This window comes from Aulonocara sp. 'chitande type north' Nkhata Bay, linkage group LG10 (genome assembly GCF_057382095.1).
Source record: "Aulonocara sp. 'chitande type north' Nkhata Bay isolate Kocher_YH1m ecotype deep benthic linkage group LG10, A_spYH_male_GT1.1, whole genome shotgun sequence".
In the NCBI taxonomy this organism is placed as follows: domain Eukaryota; kingdom Metazoa; phylum Chordata; class Actinopteri; order Cichliformes; family Cichlidae; genus Aulonocara; species Aulonocara sp. 'chitande type north' Nkhata Bay.
The window spans coordinates 26,702,495-26,715,718 of record NC_141353.1 but is presented as its reverse complement, the minus strand read 5'-3'; the positions used below and the strand labels follow the sequence as shown (position 1 = coordinate 26,715,718).

At 37.7% G+C, this 13,224-nt stretch overlaps 1 protein-coding gene across 1 annotated transcript; it reads right to left on the bottom strand.

Moving 5' to 3' along the window:
* Nucleotides 1–5,005: 5,005 nt before the first annotated feature.
* On the bottom strand, nt 5,006–12,577 carry LOC147321025 (15-hydroxyprostaglandin dehydrogenase [NAD(+)]-like). Its single transcript, XM_086309322.1, has 7 exons — nt 12,341–12,577; nt 10,837–10,960; nt 8,753–8,859; nt 8,441–8,537; nt 8,251–8,327; nt 5,363–5,520; nt 5,006–5,219 (listed from the first exon to the last, which is right to left on the bottom strand). Exons 1-7 carry the CDS (start codon nt 12,431–12,433, stop codon nt 5,087–5,089), a joined length of 789 nt encoding a protein of 262 aa, XP_086165448.1. The 5' UTR covers nt 12,434–12,577; the 3' UTR covers nt 5,006–5,086.
* Nucleotides 12,578–13,224: the final 647 nt, after the last annotated feature.

Genomic DNA, 13,224 nt, shown 5'->3' with positions numbered 1-13,224 from the left:
TTTTCTTTTCTTTTTTTTCACTTAAATGACCTCGGACAAGAAAGCCTGTTTTTTCTGTTGTTCAATACTGAAGAAATTTAAACTTTATATGCAGAACATTGTAGAATATTTTTAAGGTTATCTGCTATAAAAAGCCAGACCAGGAAAATCTCCTTCATGTTTTTCTGTGTTTTATTCTCAGTTACTTTCACACAAAGGCATCTGCTGTGATGCTCACAATTCTGATGAAGTCAGTACTGATAAGTGATCAGAATTATAATATTTCTGACTCTTCTGGCTAAGTTGAATCGAATCGGGACTTTGAAAACCAGAATCGAATGGATTATAGAAATCAGTGATGATACCCAGCCCTAGTGAGCCGCCTAGGCACGACAGAAGTGGATGTAGCTGTAATAGGAAAAGAACTATTGCTAACTTTTCTCTTAAGTTAAGGCCTGATCCTTCTGAAATTCATAGCCAGTGCTCTGACACGGTGTCATCAATCTTTGAATGCTGAAAAAGCACAGTGTATCCAGACAAACACATTATATTACATAAATTATTATAAAATTTGTGTGCGCCTAACTTTTGTACGCCTAACTTTTTAAAGTTAGGCGTACCGGTACGCCCATGGCAAAAAGTTAGTCTAGAGCCCTGCTTAGTTACTTTTTATAAACACAATTTACAACCTGAAGAGGTGATAAAGCGATAGATCTTTCAGCCCAATTCTACTTTTTCTACATAATCCATCATACAAAATGTAATCAAATGGAAAAGTCCCTTTTTAAAACTTATTTTATTAGTTTTAATCTGTTAACTTTATGCATAAGCAAAAATTTAATTAAATTTTATATGCAACATTCTCTGACTGGAAGAAATTTGTTTAATATTTAAACCTATTTTCTGCACATTCCAGCACATAAAATAATTTTTTTTGTGTGTGTTTACACTCACTCTTTCAAATAGATGCAAGTAAAACACAGCAGAAAATAAATAAAGTCAAAGACTCAGCGGTCCTGTTGCTCTATTTTCACCTGTAAAGCAGGAGTGGGGTAGGCAGAGGTTTACCCTGGTGCAGGTGTGCCGCAGCGGTCAGTGGAAGAATCCGCGAGTTTCTCTGTGAGTTTCCCATTACGTCGTAGCGCACTCGGTGCTTGCTTGGAAGTTTAGGGGTTTTTTCGCTGTAAAAAGAAGTTTTCTTCCCACGCAGAACGGACGCTAATGTTTTTGTCACTTTTTATGGAATCAAACTCAAAGTAAGGTCAGTACTTCCACGCTTTAAACGCTGCACGCTCATACTCTCTCCCGCACTCGATATATTATCCATTGTTGATCTGCACACTGTTGTCACGAACGTCGCACTCGCTTACGTCACTGTCATGAGACGTTCTCGCAAAAAAAAAAAAAAAAAAAAAAAAAAAAAAAGCGTTCCTACGGAAAAGTAACGGTAATCTAATTACCGTTTTTGCAATAGTAATCCCTTACTTTACTCGTTACTTGAAAAAAGTAATCGGATTACAGTAACAACGCGTTACTGCCCATCTCTGTGCATAAGCAATCATGATGGGCCACCTGGACCAAAAATGCCAGGGCCGATTTTGTGTCCAGGTCCAGCCCTGCCCTAGAATTTACCTTATTGATGTTTAACCCTTTAAGACCTACCATAGAATCAACTCCGCCAGAGCTTATATTATATTTTTTACATGCTGTAGTACCATTTTTGGGAGCATTTCAAGTTGCAGTTCTACCGGGATTTAAAAATAGTTACGCAAAACGGAGCATGCCAGCTCCGACTAGCTTTAAAGGGTTAAACAGCTTTCCCAGCAGGCTGCAGTAGTTTAATATAAAAGCACACCGACTTGTCTCTGTTCAGATGTGGATATCACACAGCACACCTCTGACTGTCATCTTACTGAAGAGCAGAAATGGCATTAAATGGGAAAACTGCAGTAGTGACCGGAGCAGCGCTGGGGATAGGAAAAGCAATAACTGAGATACTTCTGCAAAATGGTGCCAAGGTAAAGTTGGACGCCTGTATATCTTTGTAGAGGGGAAAAAAGAAGCTAGAAATGATTTTACATAAGTGCTAACCAGTTTTCTGTTTAGCATTTTATCCCGTTAAAGATTATATCAAAGTTTCACATATCTTTTGTGGTTATCTACATTGTTTTGTTTTGTTTTTGTGGCACAGAAATTAACAAAACTACTTAAAATGTAATATCCAAGTTGAACAGTATTTGACTGCACTCCTTAGGATTATTTTTATTTTGAAACTTCAAAGAAAATTATTAATACAGTTTGCATAGTCTTTGAAACTGAACATATGCTATAAAAAAAAAAGGCCAAATGTTTGTTTTTCACTGAGTTGGTCCTTGGCTGGCACTTATTTTTCAGAACTCGGTGCTTTAAACACTGGACCAATGTACTGCAACCATCTGAACCCCAAGCTGCAGTGGGTCAGGGTGGAAATTTTAAATGCTGAATGAACATTAACTATTAAAAAAAATTGATCTGTAAACTATAAACAATTCCAAATGTAGCAAGCCACAGGTGTTTATCTCTGCTCGCCTTCACCTGTTCAGGTAACCCTTTTGGATATAAATGAAACTGCAGGGAAGACTTTAGAGGAAGCCCTCAACAAACAGTATGGAGAAAAGAGATCTCTGTTCTTCAAGTGCAATGTTCAGTCTGAGGAGCAGATCAAAGGTAAAGTATACACAAAGAAAACAGTGGTGATTTTTTTTGTGGAAACATCACTATTAGAGAAACACATTACAGTCATGATACAAAGAAATTACAGCCCAAAATTATTTAAATGTAATGTCAGGTGTCCAACGGCACACAAAGTATTCTATTTTTTCCATTACCAACTTCGGCACACTGTAAACCCAAAGATGTTAGCACAACTTAAAGAAATTTGGGAAACGGGTTGTCTTAATGTTTTTATTAAAAGTTGAAGCTTATTGGAACTTCAATATATTTTGACGACAATAAAACTAAGATGTTTAGTCATTACATTCAAAAAATATTCAGTAACTGGTACTTAAAGTTTTCAGTCATGTCTCCCATGGAAATAAGTTGACATAACTTAAAAGGAATGAGTATAACAGGGGCACTTTTTCGGTTTAGCAAAACTCTTGTTCACTTTTGTAATCATTTTTAATTAAACAAAAAAAAAGTTAAAAATCTAGTGAAAACTCCAAAACATTTCAGGCAAAACTTAAAAAAAAAATGAAAGGAACTAAAAGCTACAATTGCGCTGAGTACTACTAATTTTAACGCCTTAAGTACATTTCTTTAGTTCAACGTTGTTTTCTTGGCGTCCACCAATAACACACTGCACTATCAATATTTGAGAAATATCAAAAAAGCAATATGTACTTTTGAATATATTACCTCCATGTGACTGAAATAAGTAAAATAAAATGGCATTTTTAGGTAGTAGCTACTTAATATGCAAAAAAAAAAAAGTTGAAGTTGATCAAAAGTAATAAGTTAAACTCATATGGAAGAAATGTGGAACTTTTCTGTATGGCTTTCACTTTCCCATGGTGTTGTTGAGTAAATATTCACTTCATTTCCTTATTTGTGGATAGTTCTATATAGACAAGTCTTATAAGGTCCCTCCACAGCATTCCAATGAGGCTGAGGTCTGAACTTTGACTGGGCCATTGCAACCCCTTGATTATTTTCTTCTGGTGTAGATCTGCTGCTGTGCTTCACTCATTAACCTGTTTATCCAGTTTCAGGCCAGCTTTACCTGCCGGCCTCACATTTGACTCTAGAACACTTTGGTATACAGAGGAGTTAATGGTTGACTTAATGACTGCGACGTGTCAACTTTGTGTTGACTTGTTCTTTTTGGAGAGAAACCATTCCAACAACTCTATCAACCCTTCCAAAAAGGAATACTTGTTCAGTCTTTCGTGCTAACTGAGGCTGATCTGAGATCTACAGTCTGACTTTGGGGTGATGTCCACAAAGTCAAATGTCTTCATCTGAATGTTTCCTACTTGTGAATCATTTTGCAGTGAGACAGTAATTCACAAGTAGCAGACACCGGATGAGCTTCGCATACTTAACCTCTTAATTCCTATGGAAGCAGAAAGGACATACTTAGTTTTTTGTAGTAGTTACTTAGCTTTTCATTATAATCCTTCTGTATTTTGACTTTTACACAGGAAGATTTTAAAAAAATAAATAAATAAATAATGGCAAACACACCTTTCATGTGACGTCAAACAAAACATGATTCATCATAGCAGGCCACATACCAGCCCCCTGACTGGTCTGCGAATATGTAACCCCGCACACAACAATGTTGCATCATGATGCAGAAAATATTTCTTATAAATTTAAGAAAAATGTTAATAAGCACTTCCATACTAACTTGCACTGACGAAAGAAAAGTATCTAACATAACAACAAAAACATGGTTTGCTCTGCTTGCTATAGTGTGCCCTACACGTTTAAGGAAACAAAAAAAATCCACTATATTAATTAGAAATATGATTGTTACTGAAAAATGTTTAAAATTAGAAAATGAAATGTAAAATCCTCTGTGCTGCTTTATCGTGGGGCTAAACGTCACCTGTGATATGTTAAATGTTAAGAAATTTAGTGCAAAACATAACAGTTCTGTCCCACCTAAACAAATTGGTTACTTCTGTTAAACTATGGCTGACTGATCAGAAATGTGTCTTACCTGGTTTGCAGTTCTGTCCCAGTAAACACTAAATTGTCCAAATTACACAGACAACTTTTACATAAAGTACTTAAACACGTTGGGAACTATCTTGACTTTAAAATTCCTTACTTTTGATTCTAACCACTCTTCTTCTTCTACTGTCCTGTCTTTCTTACATCTTTCTCCATCTCAGAGTGAAGTTATCTCATACGAACCAGATTCATAAATGTGTAATCTAGCAGAGCAGGTGCAGTTTTGGTCTCCTAGATAACCTTTTTCTACTTTTGTCAGATTTCCAGTTGGTTACAGCAGTTTAAATAAAGACACAAGAAATTATGCTTGAAGGTTTTTGGTTTTTCTTTATTATTCACATATCTGTTACATACTTAAGGAATGATATCCGATGTCGACATGATGGTTTCAAGGTTTATCGGTGCTACTTAGTGATGGAAAAGGGACGTAACCTTTCATTTCTGTGCGCACCATGAAGGCCTCTCCATTTTTGGTCTCATCTGTCACCAGCTCAAGGATGCACTCTGCTACCTCAGGTGTACTGAATCAAAAAGGTACAGTGACATCAGTGAATATGCATGTACACATTATTATATCAAGTTATACAGATGGAGCAGAGAAACAAAATGTCGATGTTGTAAGGTTTATGACTGCTTTAACAAGAAACAGAAGAAAATTACTCACTTTAACACCCCAAGCTTTTCCACAAGCTGGTTGGCTGCACCCTTCAGGTGAGCAAATTGTCCCAGTTTGTGTTCGATTGTCGTAAAAAGTTCGGTTCCAACAAAACTTGGACAAAGAGCGTTGACCCGTATTCCATAGTTTGATGCTGCAGAGGCAGCCTAGTTAAAAAAAAAAAAATTCACATAATTAGCCTTCTTGGTTTAAGTAAAGCATAGCACGGACATAAACATTAAGTTACTGTTTGTTTCTAATCGGAGGCATTAAAATGCAGGTTATATATATTTCTCAAGTGTTCGGAGATCAATAGATGACTATTTGGGCATTTTAAATTGGAAAAAAAACAGCAGTAGGTTGGAGTTACACATAGAGCGCATGTACATGTTGATTCATAACTCTGCACTGAATGAACATGAGCAGCAGATTTTTGGACAACCCATTGTTTTTGTCTCTAATACACCAACACAGTAGAGTTTAAACACAGCCTCCCACTTTCAGAGGCTCGAAAGTAGTAGGATAGAGTAACATTATTTTAAGTCTGAGGCTTGTTTTTAATACTTGAGTGAGAATCCACTGCAGTTAGTGACTACCGTATTTTCCGCACTATAAGGCGCACTTAAAATCCTCAAAAATGATGAGTATTTTGACCTCGAAATGATTTAACTGGCTTCTGGCAAACCCCAAGACATGTTGAGGGGGTGATTTAGCCATTTAAAGCAGCTGTGTTGGCTCAAGGACACATCTAAAACCTGCAGGAAACCGTCCCCTGAGGCCTGGAGTTTGACACCTGTTGCAGTAGATACATTGGCATCTTCATTAATATCACACTCAACTGACTGCGTTTCGTCTTCCCATTGCACTGATGGGTGGACAGTTCTCAGGTGCCTGTGCATGATATCCTTTTCATGCACACTCTACACTCTGCCTATGTATTGTCAGTAAAATTTAAATGGTTCCAGATTTTGCTTCTTTTCTTGGTGTCACTCATTTTCACTACTATAACTTTCTAATATGACAATGTTGAGCAGGAGGGAGAGAAAGAGAGCCAGGGGCAACAACAAGAGACAACATAATTTACACATAATTGTGTGTATAATTTTATATTGTTGTTGATAATATAGAATTATCAACTAAACAACCCGAAGAGCCGGTTGGGAGCCGAAAGAGCCAGTTCTCTAAAAAGAGCCAGAATTTCCATCGCTGTAATGTTGGCCTCCTTCACTTGTGTCAACATATAATTGGACGTCACATTGAGAGTTTGCAAGAAATGTTAAAATCCACTTTGTTGGTGTATAGAAGAAAAGCTCTTATTGTCCATACAGCTACAGATCAGATACTACACGACCATAGCATCTTTCAAAAACTGACATTTGTGGTCACTTTAATAATAAATGCATAACTGTGTTCTATCAGATGAATGACTCAACAACATAGCTTTCTGTAGGGGGGGGGGGGGGGGGGTAGTATCTTGAGGAAGGATTTCAAAATAAAATAATGACACTGCCTTGACAATTCCTGGTACAACTAATTTGCAATGACACTTTTTTTTGTGTGGTTAGTCACTTATATGGTGATGGATGTCTTCATTTAGCTTATGCTTATTCTAATGAAGTACCATCTGGCAGCACACCAACACACCAGTGTACAACTGGTTTTACATATCACTAAATCAGCCAGTCTTCATAATATCACAGGAACACTAACAAAAAGTAGCTGTTATAAATGATTTCATTGCACATATCATAACTCTAATTTAATCTAATGTATTTTATTAAACCTACTGAACCAAGGCACTGCCATTTAATTCAATAGAAGAGGATAGCTTTATTGCCACTGAAAGCAGAACAAATAACAACAAATTAAGAGTGCAGCTTCTAATATCAGTTGTGTGTGTTTTATTCGATATCCTTGTTATCCAACAGAAAAAACAGTAATCATGGATAACTACTTTTCATTGTTGTTTACTAAGACACATTACACAATATCCTAATATGATAATAATGCACATTTTCTGAGAGGGCAAGTTGGTACTTGCCCTGCAAAAATGTAGCTTTGCAAGTACTACCAGTAAAGATTAGCTTGTAACTTTATCATCAGACCAGCAGCTTCTTAATGACTAAAGGAGCATTCACACATGCTGTCATGGTCCTGGGTGCTGGACCTTGAGTTTTTGCTAAATTTTAAATTCTTGTTTATTATTTGATGCTGTTTCATTCTTAGTTTGTTTTTTTGTTTATATCTGATTTTCAGCACCGTTTGTAGTTTGCATCCCCGAGTTAGTTGGACTTGACTAGTTCCAGCTGTTTCTTGTTACCCAGCTGTTTCAACTCATCAGTTATGCTCAGTTCTAAACAGTTATGTCCTTTTATTACATTTTTGCTAAGTTGCACTGTGTTTTGCCTGCTTTATGTGTTTCTTAGGTTTTGGTTCTAGTTTTTCTGAACTTTTGTAGGACTTTTTGTTTTGGGGGTTTTGTGTGTGCGTGTACAAGTATACGTCTCACCTCTTCTCAATTAATTCTGCCTGATGATGCATACGAGTTGTGTCCATGTGTAGTTGAAGGCTGTTTAACTATCAACTATGCTGCGACAGAAACAACCACAACGCACAAGGCTAGCTACCTTCTCTAACTTAGATCATAAGAAACAGTGATTATTCACCACACCGATCAGATTTTTGATCAATTCCACCATTTTCACACAATGACAGGCCACACCAAAAAACACCCTGCACTTTCAGATGTTTTCATAATGTGATTACTTAATACAAAAAACTAAGGCAAAACTTGCATCACGCATGCATGTTCATAGAGACTGCTAGCTAGCATATCACAAGGCAAACAAATATCGTCTTGATGTTCTTGAACAATATCATGGGGAGTTCTTTCTTACCGCAACGGCTCGAGTAAATCCGATCACTCCGTGCTTGGTAGCCGTATAGACAGGACAGGTAAGAAGAGGGCCCAGACCTGTAGGACGGGTTGTATCAATCATTGTAAAAGATTAAAGTTTAAACCTGAATTTCATGACTTCTAACACTCTTGTCTGTGATCTCTCCAAGTTTCCATTAAACAGTATTTACCTGCCATAGATGCTATGTTGACGATGACCCCTCCTCCACCTCCATTCGTCTTGCGCATGTGCTCCAGCGCCAGGTAAGTCCCCCTAATAACACCCGCCTACAACACAAACTTTATATCTGGCGAAAATCTTTCAACTGTCTATGAACACTTGCCTGCATATAAAATGTTGTGAAATGAATAACAGGAATATTATTGTGACATTATTATGTCAGACCAATAACTGTCCTAGATGTCGCTCTGAAATCTTCAGCAATTAATCCCATTTGAGACAGAGCAAATCTAACACGTCTGTTGTGCTTTCAGCTTCTTACCAGGTTTATGGAGATCATATCCTGCCACTTCTCCTCATTCAAGATGCCGGCATTGTTGCACAAGATGTCGATTGCTCCAAAGGCTTCTGCAGCTTTCTGAAAGGCAGCTGAGAGAGTTTACAGGAGTCACTTAACTTTGCAAGAGTCACTTTACAACTATGCTGACCTTTCCCACACAGCAAATTCAAAAGTGTTAAATTTTTTGGTGTTAATAGTCTTCTTGCAAAAGTAGAGTTAATTTTACTCTAAGCAGAGTCACATTCTTTTAATGTAACTCTGAGGTGTAAAATGATAGTAGTTAAAATCGAGTGTTAAAAATGAGTCTCTCTGTCAAATCTGGAGGTGTTACAATGGAAACATTAACTCTTGACCTCTTAACTCTGAACTCCTAGAGGGGCTATGACACCAACAGAGTAAATTCACAGACTCCGCCCCCAGCACGGCTCCAATCGAAGCTGAAGTGCAGCCGTTTCAGAACATTTTGCTCTACATATTTGAGTTGTTTGCCATGCTTGGTAAGTCATTTTTTCAACGATTGTTTCAATTATTATTATGAGCTTTTACTTCTGTGGCTCTTTGGAGTTGAGACAAAGCTGTGTGAAAGGCATTAGCCATGTTGCTCGCTGATAGCATAATATTCTGTTTTAGCTAGCTGAAAGGTATTGTTTGCGGGCAAATACCACAGCCTTGAAAAAAGCTTGCATGTGAATTTTCAGTCAAACTTTTGGTCAAATACACCTAAAACAATGTCTAGAATGTGAAATGTTGGTATAATGGTGCTACTTGAAGCCTGAAAACGATCGCCCATAAAAATAAAAAAAAAAACGAGCAAACAGCAGTAGCTGACGTCCTGACTGGATTCTACGTTAGCATAGATCCCTCCAGAGTTTTGTGCACACGGTTTAGGTAAAAATTAAAAAGGTTGAGGTTTTACATTTAGTTCAGTATTACCTGTTGCCTGTGTCCTTGTCTTTTGGGAAAATACTTTACACAAGTAGTGGCTCAAAGAGGATTCCTTTTTTTTTTTTTTACTGTGCTGCAATTGTTTACTGGATTATTTGTGCCATTAATTAGCGTCAACTAATTTTTATTCAATCTCCGCACAGGATATGCTTGTGAAGATGGAATATGGGGGAGAGCAGAAGTGCGTTGAAGTTCCACAAAGGGATGAATGAAGGACATGCATATTGTATTGAAGAAATAAGTGATGAGAATGCTGTTATTTGCATTTACCATGTCAGACCTTTTGATAAACAAAATTCTAATGAAAGTGAGAACATGTATACTGTTACATCTTTCAGAAGATGTTTTGAAATTGTGGTGCACAGTTCAGAATAAATGTTTTTCAAAAACCATTGCATCTTTTTAGTAAATGTTTATTTCCAAAAAAAATTTCTAGAAGTTCAGAACAGTAAAATTCCCGCTTTTTAGAATGAATTAGAAGATAACTCTTACGTAGTTAAACTAAAATACTCTTTGAGAGTTAATATATAAACTCTTAACACCAAGTGTTAAATTATCAACTCCAGACAGATTTGGTGTTTAACACTAAATCAGAGTTAACGTACCAACTCTCCAAAAAGAGTTAAATTAACACTTTCTGGTGTGGACCCATAAAGACACTTTAATAGTGTTGAAATCAAATCCGACAGTGTTAATTTGGACATGCTGGATTTGCTGTGCACCCACCTTTATATGAAACAAACAAGCCCAATTTAGCTGTTGTTGGATACAAATCTTGCTGTGCTTTTCTCCTCTCCCTTGTACTCAGTTTTTTCAGACCTCACTGACCTTGTTCTACTCTCCCTTTTCATTGAATGTGGATTTTCAGCCGCAATCAAATGCCACTTGCATGACTCAAGACAAAATGTCCCCAAATTTTGGAAACTTCCTTTCATCTGGTGAACATCTGCCGCCTGGAACACATACTACGAAATCACAGCGCGTTTGATCAGTTTCATGTGTTTCGGCAGTTGTTTACTTCAGGATGAGCCAGGGACCCATTTACTTTAGCATTTCCAGCTGTTTCCCCCTTTTCGGTACCTCCACCGTTCACAATGTTTTTCCAGGTTTGTGTGCTTTACCTTTGAACTCCTCATCCGATTCAACATTGCAGCTCAGGAACAGGGCTCGGTCTGCTCCATACTCTTTATTCAGGTCTTTAACTAGATTCTCTCCTTCAACTTTATTCACGTCCAGGACGGCAACCTATTGACAGGAAGGTTCAAGGACCAAGGTTCACATGCATAGTTATACAAGTATAACACACAGTGAAATGTAACCTGACATGTTCCTCGACTTATGCAAAAGGGAGGGGGAGAGAGAAAAAGGAAGTAGAAAGCAGAGTAGAAAGAAGTTGTCATCGAGCAGAAACGGGAGCTGGTATCATGTAAATATAATAATAACCACTGCAGCCAAGAAGAGTGCCTGAGAGCCCAGTTGTAAGTAAGCTATTAAGACTCAATTGTACACCGTGTTCCTGTTTTCCTCTGAAACAATAAGTTCCGTTGGAGCAGCCTTTCAACGCCTCTCTCTGTGTCTCATAAGCGAAGTTGACCCAGACAATAAAGTAAAGCTAGTTTTCGGCTACGAGCCCGACAAGGAACCCGATGTATTAGCCAGAGGTCCCTTTACTGTGGTTCGGAGCCTCTGACCTTCAGTAATAGTAATAAATCACACAGCAATAGTACATTCATGCAGTTGTAAAAAGCATGATAATATATTAAGTAATCCAAAGTATTCAGAATACGTTACTCTCATTGAGTAACGTAACGGAATACGTTACAGAATACATTTTGGGGCATGTATTCTGTAGTGGAATACATTTTAAAAGTAACCTTCCCAACACTGCATGTGTGTCACCTCTGAATGTGTGCCGTTTTATTTTCTCCATAAAACTCAATATTTTGCCCACTTTTCATCCACACCCAACCTTTACGAACTAAAAATACATAAACAACAACCACATAACAAATGCAGCGCTGACACAAAAACAGACACGGCAGGTAGATTTCCACATTTAATCTAAGACAAGGATTAAGATTAAACTTGGCAGCTTTGCAAGGTGTTTATTTTTTTTAAGTAAAGGGCACACCTACATGTTCAGACACCCCTAAATATACAGGCTCTTGCTGACTCCATCGCCAGCTGCTCTTTGCCCCACAGGCTGATTAAAAAATTCTTGGTTGTGGGGCATGAACAACTAAAAACACAATATAAAAGAAAACAGCAACAAAAAAATGAAGAAAAAAAAACTTAAATAAAAAGATAGACGTGTGCAACAAGTGAATTTCCACATTTAGTCATGGATTACATGCTGCTAGTCAAGTGTTACCAGTTAATGTGTCACAATTTGGCATGGTGTCAACAGCTTGGCAACTCTTCGACGGTTGTTTTGTAGTTGCTATTTTTTTTCAACTAAAGGGTGCCGGTAAATGTAAATTAATATTTTCTACACCACTGTTTACAACAAGCGCACACATATAATCTCTCACTCACACACACACACACAGACACACACACACACACACACAGACACACACACACACACACACACACAAGAAATCCAAGTCCGAGCTTAATCTTTACCTTAGCACCGTTTTTCAGAAGAATCTCCGTTATCGCTTTCCCTATTCCCATCGCCGCTCCTGTCACTATCGCAGTTTTACCGTCCAGAGCCATTTCAGCTGTTTATTAAGAAGAGCCAGGAGGTGGTCAGCTTCCTTACACACGCAAAGAACTGAGAGAATGTTAAATAGAGAGAAATTGGTCGCTATTTAAACTGCCCATCTGTCGCCGCCCACCAGGAAGACGCGCGGGGCTTCAAACGTGTGGCAACCGTGCGGAGGTCGAGTGAGAGACTGGAGGCGGTCAGAGTGAGTAACTGGTAACTGCACAGTTAACGACCAGCCTATTCATCCCAACTGTGCAAAAACTCTTCTCGCGGTCATTTTTCGATGGTGCGTGCAGCAGGGGCGTAACGAGAGGGGGGTCGGGGTTTTACTGGAGAGTACAGTTATTTTACAACCCCCAATGCCACTGGATAAAACCAGTGATTAGTCATGTTACCAGACCACTGTGCGTGGTGTCATTACACTCTCAGGAGACAATTTAATAGAAGTATATTTTAAGTACTGTATGGCTTCATAATGCTTGAAGGGGTATTAGGGCCACATTAAGAAAAACAAATATTACTGACCATTTTGAGACCAATGTTGGTCAAGTTACTTGAAGGTACTCAGTAACTAATTACTTTCAAAAATAAGTAATCAGTAAACAGGATTACTTTTTCAGGAAGTAATCAGTAATTGGTTATTGATTACTTCCTGAAAAAAGTAATTCTGTTACTTTACTTATTTGAAAGTAATTAGTTACTGATTACCTTTTAAAACATAAATTACACCCTAAATAGGTAATAAAGCAATAGAACTTTCAACCCAATTCGACTTTTTCTGCATAATCCATCATATAAA

What these genes read in the sequence shown, in the direction of transcription:
- LOC147321025 (XM_086309322.1), bottom strand. Translation starts at nt 12,433, where the DNA reads ATGGCTCTGGACGGTAAAACTGCGATAGTGACAGGAGCGGCGATGGGA. An exon ending in CAACATAGCATCTATGGCAG is followed by an intron (nt 8,328 to 8,440) that starts GTAAATACTGTT and finishes CCCGTCCTACAG; the next exon opens with GTCTGGGCCCTCTTCTTACC. An exon ending in GAAAAGCTTGGGGTGTTAAA is followed by an intron (nt 5,220 to 5,362) that starts GTGAGTAATTTT and finishes TTTTTGATTCAG; the next exon opens with TACACCTGAGGTAGCAGAGT.